At 26.5% G+C, this 17,657-nt stretch overlaps 2 protein-coding genes across 2 annotated transcripts; both read right to left on the reverse strand.

The window, feature by feature from the left end:
- Positions 1-9,613: 9,613 nt before the first annotated feature.
- Positions 9,614-11,025, reverse strand: LOC124943943 (salutaridinol 7-O-acetyltransferase-like). Its single transcript, XM_047484399.1, has 2 exons — positions 10,660-11,025; positions 9,614-10,591 (listed from the first exon to the last, which is right to left on the reverse strand). Exons 1-2 carry the CDS (start codon positions 11,023-11,025, stop codon positions 9,614-9,616), a joined length of 1,344 nt encoding a protein of 447 aa, XP_047340355.1.
- A 4,907-nt stretch (positions 11,026-15,932) lies between these two features.
- On the reverse strand, positions 15,933-17,375 carry LOC124943944 (salutaridinol 7-O-acetyltransferase-like). Its single transcript, XM_047484400.1, has 2 exons — positions 16,975-17,375; positions 15,933-16,904 (listed from the first exon to the last, which is right to left on the reverse strand). Exons 1-2 carry the CDS (start codon positions 17,335-17,337, stop codon positions 15,933-15,935), a joined length of 1,335 nt encoding a protein of 444 aa, XP_047340356.1. The 5' UTR covers positions 17,338-17,375.
- Positions 17,376-17,657: the final 282 nt, after the last annotated feature.

The raw sequence follows: 17,657 nt of genomic DNA on the forward strand, positions 1-17,657 counted from the left end.
CTATTGTTAACCTATATATGGTATAGATAACGCAATGAGGAATGATTAGTTACATGATTACAATGTCCAGTTTATCATTGAATTTATTAATGAATGAATTCTATCTCCTTGTGATGATAGAACTATGTCTGCATAAAGCTTTTAGGAGAATTTTATCTTTTAGGGGAATTTTATCTTACTGAACATGTATATGATGTTCTAGATTGTTATTGCATACATCACTTGTTAATTTGTTGATTTTGGTTGCTAATGTTACATAAATAAATAAATTGAGATCTTAAATGCACATTTAGATTCTATATGATTTTCTTGCAATGTTTGTTTATATATAGATGGAATAATGTTTACATAAATAAACAAATTGTTGCAATCCCCAGCTTATTATGTACATTTAGCGGTGTTTCGAGCCAAATTCTATACTGAACCAGAAACCCATAAGAATGGGACTAAGGGTGGTTCACGGCTGCCAAACGGGGAGTCAGGAATTCGGCCGCTACCGGCCCTCAAGGAGAATGTGAAGAGAGTTATGTTTTACTGTTAAAAAAAATAGTTATAGAGAGGGCTTTGTGTGTATATTATTTATGTATAATGTAATGGATACGAGCTATTTATTAATAATTATAGGTTCTTTTTGTTTAACAAGCATTGTTTTTAATTTTTCATATTTTTCCATCCATCTTTTTGTTTAACGAACATTCTACATTTAATTTTTGAAAATAAAAATTCAATTTTGAACTAACTTAAAGCTTGTAACTAACTTTCACAAATCTCTGTTTGGTAGTGTAAACTTTATAAATTATATAAGTTTTGATAATCGAATAACGGATAATAATAATAATAAAAATAATAAAAGAACCATCATCACTATTAACATATGATCAAATAAGAAAAATGCTAGGAAAATCCAAACTATGACAAGTTCATAATTTTTGCTTAATAACTAAACAAATATAACATAAATATGATAAGTATTACAAACCAACGCTACACAAATATGACATAAATATAATAGAAATATGACAAATTCATAATTTTGCTTCATAGCTACACAAAAATCCTGCGGCTAAAGTAGTTTTAGCATGTTTTTGTAAATTCCAACCGATAGGTATGCAAATCCTTAAGTAACACTTGTCCAAAAAAATATATTGTTAATTATAGTAATTCAAATAGAAGGTGTAAATCAAACTATAAATATTCACACAATTTAGAGAACAATAAGAATAATATTGGTACGCTTCTTTAGTTATCAGGATTGTGTCCCTAAAGATTAAAAAAAAATACTTATATTCAAATAAGTTTAATTTTTTTACAACATTTCTTACTTGTGATGAATGAGAACCCCCAAAGTAATATGAAGACCCCAAAATTTGTGAGGAATGAAAATTAGGACCGCCAAGCTGCATTTAAAATATAAAAAAATAAATATAAGATATAAATTTTGATTGTACCCAAATTCATCATTAATATTGAAAATTTAAAAAAAAATTAGTTACCATTTTGAAATGATAATTGTGTTCATACGGAGATGTAAATTGAGGAGGTGTCGACATATATTGTAATAAAGTGGAATTTGAGTGTTATTGTGATGATATATAAATCATTTCATGTGTGTTTGTGGCATCTTGAGAAAAACCCGTAAAGAATTTATGATTTTATTATGTATTTATATAGTCACAAAATTCAATGAAAAATGATTGGGGGAGGAAATTTAAGAGAGAATAATGTGACGCATTCTGATTGCATGAAAAATTAACAAATTTTCTATCTCTTCACCTCTATCATTTTTTGATAGTGATGTGGTAGCATTCTTTTCCTCTTCTTTCTTAAATTTCCTACGTCTATCACTCATTAAATTTAATATAAATTAAAAAAAAAAACTCACCACTATTATAAAGAGGTATTTAAAATAATTTTAATACATAGTATATGACCTAAACTATATAACATACATTAAGTAACCAAAATATAGTAGTTATATTTAATTAATTCAAATTAATTAATATTAATACAATAGTTATAACTAATGTTAACCAGCAATATAATTAATTAATTTAATTAAGTAATATTAAAATATTCAATTAACGGAATGAAACCATTTCTTGTTCTATTCACACTGCAAACAATTTTTTTCCAAATACCTATATTTTTATTCACTCTCAATCTATCCACATGTCTCTCTAAATTATTAATTAACATTTTAATTACACATTTTTCACATTAATGCACTAATTACTTTATTTTATAAATATAAATATATATAATTAAAATTAATAATATATATTAAATAAAATATATTACATAAATATTAAAATAATATATATATATATATAGTATTTTTACTTAATTCTATAAATATAATATATATATAATTAAAATTAAAATTAAACATTATAAATTAAATCATTCAAATAAATATTATAGACTAAAATAAATAAATTACATATACCTTTAATATTATATATTCAAATAAAATATATTATATTATATAAATATTAAAATAACACATATATTTTATTTTTATTTTATAAATATAATATATATATATATATAATTAAAACTAAACATATTAAATTAAATATTATAAACTCAAATAAAATAAATAACATAAATCTTAAATAAAATAAAATAAACTAAATCTTAAAATAAATTACTTAATACTTAAAATATTTATAAAAGTTTCAATTTAAAAAACCTTAAAATAAAATAAATTACGTAAACATTAAAATATTTATTATATATTATTTTAATATTTATGTAATATATGTATTATTTTAATATTTATATAATATAATATAATATATTTTATTTTAAAATTTTAAATAATTTGGTTATTTTAGTGTATAATATTTTATTTTTGTTTATAATATTTATTTGAATTATTTAATTTATAATGATTATTTTAATTATATATATTATATTTATAAAATTAAGTAAAAATAAAATATATTTGTTATTTTAATATTTATGTATTATATTTTATTTTAATATATAATATTAAAAGTTTATGTAATAAATTTTATTTTAGTATATAATATTTATTTAAATTATTTAATTTATAATGTTTAATTATAATTATATATATTATATTTATAAAATTATATAAAATTTAAATATATATTTTATTTTAGTATTTTATTTAATATATGTATTATTAATTTTAATTATATATATTTATATTTATAAAATAAAGTAATGAGTAGATTTAAGTGAAATTAAAAAATTAATTAATAATTTAAATAGAGAAAAGTGGGTAAAGAGAAAGTTAGGCAGTAACACAACAGAATGGAAAGTTGGTTATTTGAGTAAAAATGGTTTGAAAGATGCTAGGAGAATTACAATTGGTTCTACACTATTCTCATTAGCGTTTGCATATGACCCATCACCAATTATTATTTTGCATGTGGCCCATCACCAATTTGACTTCTTAACTAATGGAGAAAATTCATCAATTTTTTATCTTTAAATTTCATTTTTCTTATCAGCTAGTCCTTGATAGATAATGCTAGTCCTTGATTATTTTATCAAGCAACTTTTATTTTTTTAAATAATTTTTAAATATATAGAATTTTATTAAAATAATTAGATTTAGTTATATTTTTATAAATTTAATATTATAAACAGATTTAACTCTGAACTGGTCAGTAATATTTTAAAACTCACTCAAACTTTATTAATAATCAGAGATTGTAAGAGGAAATAGTATAAATAACATGTATGTTCTCTTATTTGAGAAGAAGAAAAATAAGAGAGATAACAATTCTTGTAATTTGTTTTTAAAATATTAAAAATTTATAGAAAATTTCTCTAAGTTTTGTGAGTGATTCTTTTCGAGATTTATAAAAAATTTACTAAAATTGGTCAGTAACTTAGTTTATTTAATGGATTGAGTACTTTCAGTTTCTAGTATAAACTTTATGTAATATATTTTAATTTAATATATAATATTAAAAGTTTATGTAGTAAATTTTATTTTAGTGTATAATATTTATTTAATTTATTTAATTTATAATATTTAATTATAATTATATATATTATATTTATAAAATTATGTAAAATTAAAATATATATGTTATTTTAATATTTATGTATTATATTTTATTTAGTATATGTATTATTAATTTTAATTGTATATATTTATATTTATAAAATAAAATAATTAGTGTATTAAATTGAATAAGACATGTAATTAAAACATTAATTAATAATTTAGAGAAATGTGGATAAAGAGAAAGGTGGATAGTCTAAGAACGGAATGTGGAAAAATTGGTTATTTTGGAAAAATAGTTTGATAGGTGGTAGAATAATTACAATAGTGTTTGCTTGTGACCATTATTATTTTTTTATCTTTAAATTTCATTTTTCTTATCCAGCTCATGGCTAGTCCTTCATTATTTTATCAAGCAACCTTATTTTAATTCAACTTAGTTATATTTTTTATAAATTTAATATTATAAATCGATAACTCTAACTAAGGTCTAACGCCAAAATAGTAATATTTTAAAACCCACTAAAACTTTATTAATACTTAGTGTTTGTAAGAGGAAATAATTTTTTTGGATTTTATTCGGGTTTGATAAAAATTAGAAAAAAATTAGTTTTTAAAATTTAAAGATTAATTTATTCTTTAAGTTTAAAGGATATGATTTAAGTGAGAGAATAGTAACTTAAAGTGAGAATAAAATTAGAAGGTAATTTTGATATTTAAATAAATAAAATTATTGATTAGATTGTTGAAATTATATTTATGTTTTGAGATAAAAACTGGGTTTTATCCCAATAACCAAACATCAAACACACCATTAATTTGATAGTCTCAATAGAATATTACTTAATTTATTTATAAATTTAAAATCAAACTATTATTTATAAGTAATTATATATGGCCAACATACATGTTTAATTTATTTAATCTTTTTATATAATAGATTCAAAAAATTCAGGGTCTACTTGATTAAAATATCAAATATTGAGATTTTTTATTTTATTTTTTAAGCTAATACATACATATGTTTTATCCATATATATACGAACAAAATAAAATTAAAATTTTAAAGTTTGAATTTTTTTTATCTTCAGCCTTTTATAAAATAAAAAATCATTTTTATGTTTTTTTATTAAATATATATATATATATATATTTTCCATTAAATTAAACATTAATAGAACAAATCATAATTTTAACTCATTTCGATACTATTTTATTAAGAGATTTTATTTTACTCTATCCTTATATTAATTTTTTTTTTCTAATGTGAAGAAAATAATTTGTATTTCCCTTAATTAATATATAAACAAAATAATCTAATAAAATATTATTTTAAATAGTTAACAAATAATTTATTTACATTTATAATTTATTTATTTATTTAAAGTCAAATCAAATCTAAAAAAAAAGTGATTTTCTTATTAAAAATATGTGTTAACCTTTTACAATCTTGCCATTTAAAAAAAAGTTTAAATTATTTAAGTTTATTTAAATAAGTACTCAGTTTATAAATAGATTTATTATTTTTACAATTTTAAATTAAAATAAGTGAAAGAATTATTATTTATTTGAACAAATAAAATATATAAATAACTTTTACAAATCAATACAATACAATTCAAGTAAAATTATATTTAGATTTACAAAATCTAATATTAATAATATATTTAGCAAGGTTATGATTGATTTAGTATATCCATCTGCAATCATAACACTACTAAATATTTAAATAACTAAATTAAATTGTTTTTGTTAATTTAAATACACACTATTATTTATTTTAATATAATATACAAATTAAAAAAAAATCATCCTCAATTTTGAATGAGAGAAAAAAGTGAGAAATCCTTTCTTGCTCTCAATTGTTTCAAACTTTCTATTTTTTGAAATGAAATATTTATTGAATCTTCAAACTATATTCCATAGTATTTCTATTAGGTTTCTCTAACCTAACCGTCTATTTACAAGTGATGAAAAATTAAAGAATGGTTGGATCTTGTCAAACTTTTACTTAGCTTCTTTATCTAGCTCAACTAATATATTTATTTAGCACATTCATTAATAAAATAGAAATTAATAAAATAGAAATGATTAAAATAGTGAATTTGGAAAAATGAATGTAAAAGGAAAAGGGATTTTGATTGATAAAAAAGAAGAAATTGTTTTAACAGATATACCTTAGGAGAATAGCGTACATTGACACTGGAAAAAAAACCTTTCTCTTCTCATACTTTTTTTTTCAATCAACGATATGATGACACGACATTCTTTCGTATTCTCTTCTCAATTTCCTTTTCTATCCTTTCACATAATAAAAATTGACTGTCTTTAGATAATCATCCAAATGGTCCAACTTAAGCCCAAATCCACTTCATAAAATGATTTGAAATTACATTAATCTATAAATAGTTTGATATGGTTGTAGATTAGATATCAATATTACTTTAATTAAATACAAGTTGCATCAAATCCAATTTTTAAAATACAGACACATCATTCAATTAATCATTACATAAAAAAACAACCAAGAAACTAAAAAAACAATTAATCATCCATAAGTAACCTAGTGATTACAAAAAGGAAGAAGAATTGAGTTCTTCTCAAACTTCTCCATTGTCTCCACATTTAGCCCAACTAATGCATCAATTCTTCCATCCGGTCCATCAATTAATAAAATGTCCTATAAACTAGACCCTCTTAAACAAGTCATCCAAATGGGTTTTCCTAGTCCCAAATCTACCTATAAAAAGGGAACCAACACAAACTAGTTATTACAGTCATATTAAATTTACACTTAGAAGAAAACACTTCCGAAAATGGTTCGTGTATTGGCCCCCTTTCTTCTTAGAAAATTCCTCATCCACTTTCCCAATCCACTTTCCCAGTCGCCTCTTTTATCAAATCCAAAACACTCTCAAAGGGGGCGGAGTAACACCATCCACCCAATTTTCTCCCACCGTCAATATTTTTGTTATGTTCCCTAATGTGTTATTGGGAGAGGCGAAGACATTTTTCTGTGAATGTTTGCATGCCATGTAAGCACGTGTTTCGTCGGTGGTTGTCCGGATGAAGAATTCATTATGTCGAGCCAAATGAGTGTCATCATAGATGTTACTCTCGTTGGAACGATGCCCCCTCCCGACAACTCTGCCTTTAGTCGTGTTACACCCGAAGAATTGAAAACAAAGTTTTTCATTATTATTTTTTCATCTTTGAAGTTGAATGATGGATGGGCTAAGCCAGGAATGGAAGGCCATAATCTTGGAGCATCAAAAATAGGTCCGAGAATGGTCAATTCTTTGAAACTCTATGAAAGAATGGTTGAATCCTTCTCAAACTTCTCCCTAGCTTCTTTATCTAGCCCAACTAATATATTTATTTAGCACATTCATTATTCATAAGTAAAATAGATTTGATTAAGATAGTCAATTTGGAAAAATGAATTTAAAAGAGAAATGTATTTTGATTGGTAAAGAAGAATCTACTTAACAAATATACTTTTAGGAGAGTAGCGTACATTGATTGACTGCTCTTCTTGTATTTTTTTTTCTATCAACCATGTTTTTTTTTTCAATCAACAATATGATGACACGACATTCTCTCGTATTCTCTCCTCAATTTCCCTCTATCATTTGTCTTTGGATAATCATCTAAATGGCCTAACTTAAGCCCAAATCATTAAATTAATCATTACATAGAAAAACAACCAAGAAACTAAAAAAACCAATTAATCATCCATAAGTAACATAGTGATCACAAAAATGAAGAAGAGTTGGGTTCTTCTCAAACTTCTCCATTGTCTCCACATTTAGCCCAACTAATGCATCAATTCTTCTATCCGGTTCATCAATTAATAAAATGTCCTGAAAACTAGACCGTCTTAAACAAGTCATCCAAATGGGACTTCCTAGTCCCAAATCTATCTCATAAAAAGGGAACCAACACTAACTAGTTATTACAGTCATATTCAATTTACACTTAGAAGAAAACAATTCCGAAAATGGTTCGTGTATTGGCCCCCTTTCTTCTTAGAAAATTCCTCATCCACTTTCCCAAGCGCCTCCTTTATCAAATCCAAAACCACTGTCCACGCAATTTGCTTCCACCGCCAATATTTTTGTTATGTTCCCTAATGTGTTATCGGGAAGAGGTGGAGACATTTTTATGGGAATGTTTGCGTGCCATGTAAGCACGTGTTTTGTAGGTGGTTGTCCGGATGAAGAATTCAGCCAAATGAGTGCCATCATAGATGTTATTTAGAACTATGTCCCCACCCGACAGCTCTGCCTTTAGTCGAGTTACACTCAAGAATTGAAAACAATGTTTTTCATTATATATTTTCATCTTTGAAGTTGAATGATGGATGGGTTAAGCCGGGAATGGAAAGCCATAATCTTGGAGCATCGAAAACAGGTCCAATTAATATTCTACTCATTGTATAAACCTAATTAATATAACACATGATGAAGATGAGAATACTAGTAATTACAAAACAGAAAGTGACATCAGATTGAAAAAGGTTATAATAATAATAATAATAATAATAATGTGATGTCTCATTGTCTTACAAATAATAAGGTGAAATGGACTGATCAAAACTGTTTTTATGGCTTTATAAAAAAAATACATATCATCTATTAATAGAGTTTAAACAAATAGTGTTTATTAATTTTTTTTTTTATTTTTTGGGAAAGGTTCTAGTTTTGTTCCACCATTGATATACAGGGTGTTAGGGAATTCAAAGTATCTTGGAATTGAAATAGATATGTACAGAGATATTATTGGGAAATTGAGATAACTTTCTAATCTATATATATATATAATATACAATGACGCTTAATTTTGAAATTGTTCGAATTGCCGGGTTGAGAGTCATAGTTAATTTGGATATATATGTGAGAGTAAATGGATACTTGAGTCAGATTCTGAGTTGACCCGCCCATAAATTTAAAACGGTTAAAAATAAATTTAAAATGTTATAGGTATGTTTCAAACTCGCAACCTAACAAAACAAATACAACTCTTTAACCAACTAGGCTAATAACATTTTATATTTTAAATTCAACACTAAATTTGATGAACGCGAGACATTTTTAACTAACTAATCGCTCTATATATATAATGATGCTTAATTTTGAAAGTGTCCGAATTGCCGGGTCGAGAGATGTGGTTAATTTAGATATATATGTGAGAGTAAATGGATACTTGAGTCGAATTATGGGCTGACCCGCTCCATAAACTTAAAACGGTTAAAAATAAAATTAAAAAAGCTATAAGTATGTTTCGGACTCGCAACTTAACAAAACAAATACAATTCTGTAACCAACTAGGCTAATAACATTTTATATTTTAAATTCAACATCAAATTTGATGAATATGGGATGTTGTAACAATATATTTTTATCCGCGTGCATCGCAGGGGGATCTTCCTAGTTCAAGAATAAGGACTATACAATATTCACTTAGAATAACAAAACATATTAAAGTTGCGAGTTCAAGTATTATATATTGCAATTTCTAGTTGGCTTGGATCAAACTCAAATTGTGAAAAAAGTCATTACTCAAAACCCGAATTCCAAAATCATTTAAAAAAATGATTAAAACAAACAAAACATCAAAAACAATCAATCATCCATATGGAACATAATGTTCACAAAAAGAAAGAAGAGTTAGATTCTTCTCAAACTTCTCCATTGTCTCTACATTTAGTCCAATCAATGCCTCAATTCCTCCATCCGACCCATCTAGTAATAAAATATCACGTCGTCTTAAACAAGTCATCCAAATGGGCTTTCCTAAACCAAATTCCACTTCATAGAAAGGTAACCAACACCAACTAGTTATTGGAGTGACATTCAATATAAATCCATTCATAACATCCAAAGAAGTAAATACCCTCGATAATGGTTCATGTATTGACTCCCCTTCCTTTATAGGCTTTTCCTCTTTCCCTATTGCATCATTTATCAAATCCATAACAGCCTGTAGAGCAATCCCATCGACGTAATTCGCCACCACCACAAGTTTTATTATATTCCCTAATGTGTTTTCGGGGAGGGGAGGAGACATTTTTTTGCGAATGTTTGATGGCAATGCAAGCACATGTTTAGTCGGTGTCGGTGGTCCAGATGAAGAATTCATTATGGTGTGCCAAATTAGCGCCATCATAGATGTTACTCTGGTCGGAACTCTTTCTCCGATGACCCCTCCCGACAGTTCTGATTTCAGTCTTGTTAAACTTGAAGTATTGAAAACAAACTTTTTCACTACTATTTTCTCTTCATTGAAGTTGAAAGATGGACGGGTTAATCCAGGAACGGAAGGCCATATTCTCGGAGCGTCGAAAACAGGTCCTAGAGGAATCAGTTCTTTAAAACTCGATTCACCGGAGATTAAGATTTTTGCAGCCGCCGACCATAATTTCAGGAAGGAGCTTAATGTGGCTGCGTCTGATATCTTGTGAGAAATACAAACTCCGACGGTGACTTCTCCGGCAGGAAATCGGGTTATTTGAACAGCTAGAATCACATCCTCTGTTTTCGTTAGATTGTGTTCCTTGCTAACTAGTTTATCCAGAAAACCCATATCTGGATTCTCCATTGCATCCTATTAAATACAATAATCATCAATAACCCACATATTACCAAATCTTAAAACTAAAACTCAAAACCCACCAAAAATTCACCATCTTCGCCGCCGACAATAACGGCGGTGGTAAACTCAGCGCCGGAGTCGTCGCAGTCAATCAAGGCATCCTCTTCAACGAACTTTCCGGCAAGAGGGTAGTAATGGGTCAAGGTTTCGGATAGTGTACTTTTGAGAACTTGAATAACATTGTTAGTCTCGCCGGAAACAGCATCTTCTCCGGCGGCGAAAGGACGATTGTAGAAGAAAACGACCCGGATGTAACTGAGATCGGCCAATTGATCGAGGGAAGAGATTTGGTGTGCGCGGAGATGAGAGGGAGTGGGTAATGATGGCTTTATCATCTCCTTTGAGATGATTTCTACTATAGGAATCTTCTTCTTCATTGCTGCCATTGATGAATGAGATAAGGAAAGCTAAAAATATACAGTCCTTATTTTTTAGAAATATGACCGATTTAGGGAACAAGATCCGTAACAATGTGACACTGTCACTTTTCTATTATTTAACTTGTTTGATAAAAAAGAATATATATATTTTTTTAATAATTCTATCTTCTTAATTTGAGTACCCAAGTTAAAAAATAAAATTGAGTAATAATGACCCATTACTATGACTTGACTTGTTTGTATGTGTTTGTTTGAATAAGTTAATAATTTATTTAAATAATTTTGTTTAGTAAAAATTTTAAAAGTTTTTTTTGGTTAAAATATTTAAAGAACGTGTTTGATGTTGATTATGCTGTTTTTTATTGGGTTTTCTAAAATAAAAAAATATTGTAGGTTAGAATAGGTTATTTGGGTTATTAATTATTTAATTAATTAGATTAGTTTTATATTTAAAAATAAATTTTATTAATAATAATAACATTATTATTGACACGATTTTGACAACTACGATTATTAAAGGTTCGACGATTTCTCTTCAACTAAAAAGTCCAAAATACAATGATAACATAAATATGCATTTAAGCCGCAACAATTCAAATTTTCAACAACTACTCAAAAATTTGATCTCATCCAAAATTTGATCACATCCAGTGTATTCAATAATACTTTACAAAAGTTTCTAGATATTAGTCACTTCTCAACAATGCAAAAATAAATGAGTTGTCAATTCAACATTCTCATTACACATACGACAACCATTTATCATAATACAACTTTTGTTATGCACATATCCAGAAGCGGCCTTGAGAATTGAGTGTCTTAAATGAAAAAAAAAATCTTATTTTATAATTTAGTAGTTATATTTTTTCGTTCTATTAAATAAATATAATAAGTTTGTATTATTTTAACAAAAACATCATAATTTAGTTGGTTAAATGGTTTTTATAGTGGTTTAGGGATCCAACATTGTTGGTGCTATATTTTTAATTATTCTGATTTCGGGTATCACTTTAGAAGGGTCTTTGGTGCCCGCCTAGCTGGCCTTACCCTAGGGTCTACCATGCACATATCATCCATAGAATTCCACCGTAAATAGCACTTCATCCAAAAAATAAAATCTTATTCTCAAAACTTCTCCCAACAAAAATCACTTTATTTATCTTAATAAACAAGTTGTATCAATGTCCCACATGTTTATCAACACATAACATCTTATTAAGACGAAGACACTTGTTTGTGTCATACTGAATGTGTTACTCCATAATCAAATAAAGAACTCTCTATAATGTTTAATCACATTCCATATCTAATTCTCCTAGAGAAATTACTAAACTAATGATCAAACATGTTCTTAATTGTGACATTTCTACGTATAATAATGAGAGCAAACTAATGATACGTTACAACTAGACTTTTGACACTATATCAAATGTCGTCTTAAAAAATAATGAATCTGAACTAGATCGCAAAACTTCTCCACGTAGAATAATTTTTTTTTTTTCAAATACTATATATCCTGCTGAATAATTAAACATTTTGATAAATTAACCGACAAATCTTATCATTATAATTATTTTAATTGTAAGGTTTAAAATCTTATAATTAAAACTCATATAAAAGTTTTTAATTTGAAAATGAATAAGAAACATAATATTATCTTCTTTGTTTTAATTGTTAATTAGATATGTATAACATTCTAATTTGATCATTGAGACTAATAAATTATTCATAATATAAATAAATATTCAATTAATAATAAAAATATAATTTATAATTAATATATTGATTTTTATGCAAAGGACTTAGTAATTAACCAAGTCAATTTAATTATATTTATTAAAAGTGTAATTAAACTTTATAAGTATTTATTTTCAAATAAATCCTTAATAAAAGATAACAGAATAAACATTATTTTTTTGTACTGGTTAGGTAGGAGTTATTTCAATAACCGGATATAAAAACGATGATCAGTGATAAATTTTAAAAATGTAAAAAAGAGAATTGGTAAAAGAATTTAGAAGGTATTTATATATATAAATAAAATTAAAAATAATAATTTTAAATAAAATGTATTTTAATATTTTAAATAATTAATATTAATATATAATAGAAGTAGTGAAACTATGTTTTATTTAAATAGCCCAATACAGTCCAATCTTTCCTAATCAAATATATATTCTCATTAATGTTTGCATGTGACCCATCACCATTTATTATTTTGACTTCTTCTTAATTAATGCCCTCAACCTTAAACTCATACAAAATCAAATATCACTTCATTCTTTTTTATATATCACATCACTCTTTTTTATATATCACATCACTCTTTTTTATCTATCACATCACTCAAATCTTTAACTAAAATACTAAAATACCCTATATTTTAAATTATTATTTTATATTTTATTTATATATATCAATACCTTTTAAGTCTTTTTACCAAATATAATTATCACCTCCTTAGAATCATCACCAATCATTATTTTTTTTCTCCCTCTAGATTTTTAAAATAACCCCAAACCAAACAAGCTCTAAGACTCTTCGAGGGAGGGTTCCGGATCTATTTAACAGCATGTTTCATATGTAGTTGTGCCAATCTAATTCAAAAAATAACATATTTTGGGATTTTTTAAATCATTTTTAAAAATGATGATAGGTGATAATTTTAATAAAATTGTAATTTTTTTTATAAAAATACTTAAAAGGCATTGATATATATTAATAAAATAAAAATAAAAATAATTATTGTTTCGTCCCTCGCTAAAGAACCCATTCTCAATCTAACATGGTTTGTTTTATCAACTTCTCACACTAATCTATTTTATTCATTCATTTTTAAACTAACACGGTTTACTATTCAAACACATTTTTTATTATATTTTAAAATATTATTTTTATAAATTTATTTATTTATATTTCAATTATTATTTATATATTGTAATAAATTTTCCTTTTTAGTACTCTAATAAATAATTGATAAATACTTATAAATTTAAAATATTTTAACCATAACAATATAATAATTAACCATTCATAAAAATGATTACAATCATTATTTCTCTAAATTATTGACGATTTTGTTTAGAACATCGTTGACTACGTCTCGTATGACCTTTTTGACCACACCTCCCACAAATGATGGTTCTTCGTGAGCTATCCATTTTGGTTCGAATACGCTAGTTTTGACCTCGTTTATTTTTCTTCTTTCTCAAACTTTCATTGAGAACAAGATTACCATATTTTCCCAATCATGTGCTATTAAGAACGTCCTATATGATTCGTTAGGTATGAGGTAAAATTATACTACCACATTTTAAAAAGTGTTGTTATATTGTGATATGTATCGATGAAAATTTATTGTGAAAAGATATCACAATGAAAAAATTGATAAAACTACTCCTAAAAGTTGAAATGTAAATATATATATATATATATATATATATTAAAATATAAATAATTAAATTTATTTTAAATTATATATCAAAATATATATAATCAAATTTATAAAAATAATAATTTAAAATATATCTCAAAATATAAATTATTTAAATTATTATTATTTAAATATATCAAATTTATAAAAATAATAATTTAAATATATATATATATATAATGAATTAATATAATAACTAAATAAATAAAATTAAGTTTAATAGTAAACTATGTTAATTTCGGAATGAACGAACTAAGTAAGTTAAACAATAAACCAAGTTAATTTGGGAATGAGTTTCTCGCTAAAGGTGATCAGTGATCACTCTGGAACAGGCACCCCACTCACCGCACTGTTTAAATTTTTACATAAATTAAACCATCCGCGCTTTTATGGACGACGAAGTAACCTCATTGCCATTATTCGTCCCAATTCGGTAACGTCGGATATTTTTGTTGTGTGTCGAAGTAACCATCCGCGCTTAAATTTACCCTAATTCAAAATGTTTTTAAAGATAGAATAACTATAATTAATTTATTGTAGTTATATATTATTTATATTTTAAAATAGCTTTAATATAAATCTCTTTATTATTGGCCTAAAATAGAAAACAATATAGAATAACTTATAATCTTCCCTTGATAAAAAAGAATTAAGTACAATATTAATTTGGATAAGAAGATGTTTATAATATATTTAATTATATTTATATATTAACAAATTTAATAATGTTTATTTTATTAAACAAAATATCCTCTATCTCCACTTGTTTTTAAATAAAGTAGTATGATTAATACCCCTACATAATATGGTTAATTTAAACATAACTTCATGTCTATTTTTTAAATAATTATATCTTCTTAGTTGTTAGTCTTGAGTAAGTTATGAACTTAAAGTTTCTATTTTTCTTTTATGAAGTTTTTTTTATAAATAAGCGAATTAAAATAACATTTTATTCACAAATAAAATTACTCAAACAGATTAAATTGAATACAAAATAAATTTCAAACATAATGATATCAATTTATTATGCTTTATTTTTCTTTTATCTCAGGTACTTTCATATCATATTATTAGATATAAAAAAAAAATTGTCTAATTTTTTCTGTTAATTTGCTACAAATTTAGCTTAATAACCATCCATCACTTACTTGGAACAGAGTTTAAGCTTTGGAGAGGGCTAGGTTTAAATGTAATGTTCCTCCACAATTTAGGGAGGGTAGTAAGAGTCTCAAAAACATTAATTGTCCTAACAGAAATAAGAAGCAAAATTCACAATTGGAATCTTCTACATTTCAAATGACCTAATTACTTATACTAAAACTTTTTGTTATCTTTCCATTGTAATTACATTTATCTATGAATAGTTGAATACCATGATTTTATTAGGAATTTAGATTAGATACACAATATGCATCAAACCCAAATTCTAAAAACATTACAAAAGATGATTAAAACAAACAAGAAACTCAAAAACAATTAATCATCCATAAGTAATGGAGTGATCACAAAATGAAATGATATTGGGGTTCTTCTCAATCTTGTCCATTGTCTCCACATTTAGCCCAATCAATGCCTCAATTCCTCCATCCGGTCCATCAATTAATAAAATGTCTGATACAGCAGGTCGTCTTAAGCAAGTCATCCAAACCGGCCTGCCTAGTCCCATCTCAACCTCATAAAAAGGAAACCAACACCAACTTGTTATTATAGTCATATTCAATTTATACTCAGAAGAAAACACTTTAAAAAATGGTTCATGAAATGGCACCCCTTTCTTCTTAGCATATTCCTCATCCATTTTCCCAATCGCCTCCTTTATCAGACTCAAAACCACTTCAAGAGCAACACCATCCACACAATTCCCCACCATCACAAGTTTTATTATATTCCCTAATGTGTTATCGGGGAGAGGCGGAGACATTATTTTGCGAATGTTTGATGGAAATGCAAGCACATGGTTCGTCGGTGTCTGTGGTCCAGATGAAGAATTCATTATGGTGTGCCAAATGAGCGCCATCGTAGATGTTACTCTCGTTGGAACGATGTCTCCTCCTACCATCAACTCCGATTTCAGTCTCGCTAAACTCGAAGAATTGAAAACAAACTTTTTCACTATTATTTTCTCTTCATTGAAGTTTAAAGATGGACGGGTTAATCCGGGAACGGAAGGCCATATTCTCGGAGCGTCGAAAACAGGTCCTAGAGGAATAAGTTCTTCAAAACTCGATTCACCGGAGATTAAGATTTTTGCTGCCGTCGACCATAATTTAAGGAAGGAGCTTAATGTGGCTGCATCTGATATCTTGTGAGAAATACAAATTCCGACGGTGACTTCTCCGGCAGGAAATCGGGTTATTTGAACTGCTAGAATCACATCATCTGTTTTGGTCATATTATGTTCCTTGCTAACTAGTTTTTCGAGAAAATCCATATCTGGGTTCTCGATTGCACCCTATTAATTAAAAACAATATCAATAACCCATATTAATTACCAAATCTTAAAACTAAAACTCAAAACTCACCAAAAATTCACCATCGTCGCCGCCGACAATAACGGCGGTGGTGAACTCGGCGCCGGAGTCGTCGCAGTCAATCACCAAGGCATCCTCCACAAACTTTCCGGCAAGAGGGTAGTAATGGGTCAAGGTTTCTGATAGTGAACTTTTGAGAACTTGAATAATGTCATTAGACTCGCCGGAAACAGCATCTTCTCCGGCGAAAGGACGATTGTAGAAGAAAACTACCCGGATGTAACAGAGATCGGCCAATTGATCGAAGGAAGAGATTTGGTGTGCGCGGAGATGAGAGGGAGTGGGTAATGATGGCTTTATCATCTCCTTTGAGATGATTTCTACTATAGGAATCTTTTTCTTCGTTTCTGCCATTGATGAATGAGATAAGGAAACCTAAAAGTATACCGTCCTTATATAACCTTCCTGTCATTTTTCTCTTTTTTTTTTCAATTGTTTGATACAATATATATAATAATTCTATCTTCTTAATTTGTGTATCCAAGTTAAAAAAATAAAATTGAGTATTAATGACACATACCATACTTAGGACTTGTTTGTAAATAATTTTGTTTGGTAGTGATTTTAAAATGTGTTTTTTTTTTGTTAAAATTTTTGAAGAACTTGTTTGATGTTGGTTAGGCTGTTTTTTATTGGGTGATCTAAAATAAAAAAAAAATAAAAAGAAATATTTC

Source organism: Impatiens glandulifera, chromosome 6 (genome assembly GCF_907164915.1).
Source record: "Impatiens glandulifera chromosome 6, dImpGla2.1, whole genome shotgun sequence".
Classification (NCBI taxonomy): Eukaryota; Viridiplantae; Streptophyta; class Magnoliopsida; order Ericales; family Balsaminaceae; genus Impatiens; species Impatiens glandulifera.

What these genes read in the sequence shown, in the direction of transcription:
- LOC124943944 (XM_047484400.1), bottom strand. Translation starts at nt 17,337, where the DNA reads ATGGCAGAAACGAAGAAAAAGATTCCTATAGTAGAAATCATCTCAAAG. An exon ending in GCGACGATGGTGAATTTTTG is followed by an intron (nt 16,905 to 16,974) that starts GTGAGTTTTGAG and finishes TTTAATTAATAG; the next exon opens with GGTGCAATCGAGAACCCAGA.
- LOC124943943 (XM_047484399.1), bottom strand. Translation starts at nt 11,025, where the DNA reads ATGGCAGCAATGAAGAAGAAGATTCCTATAGTAGAAATCATCTCAAAG. An exon ending in GCGAAGATGGTGAATTTTTG is followed by an intron (nt 10,592 to 10,659) that starts GTGGGTTTTGAG and finishes TGTATTTAATAG; the next exon opens with GATGCAATGGAGAATCCAGA.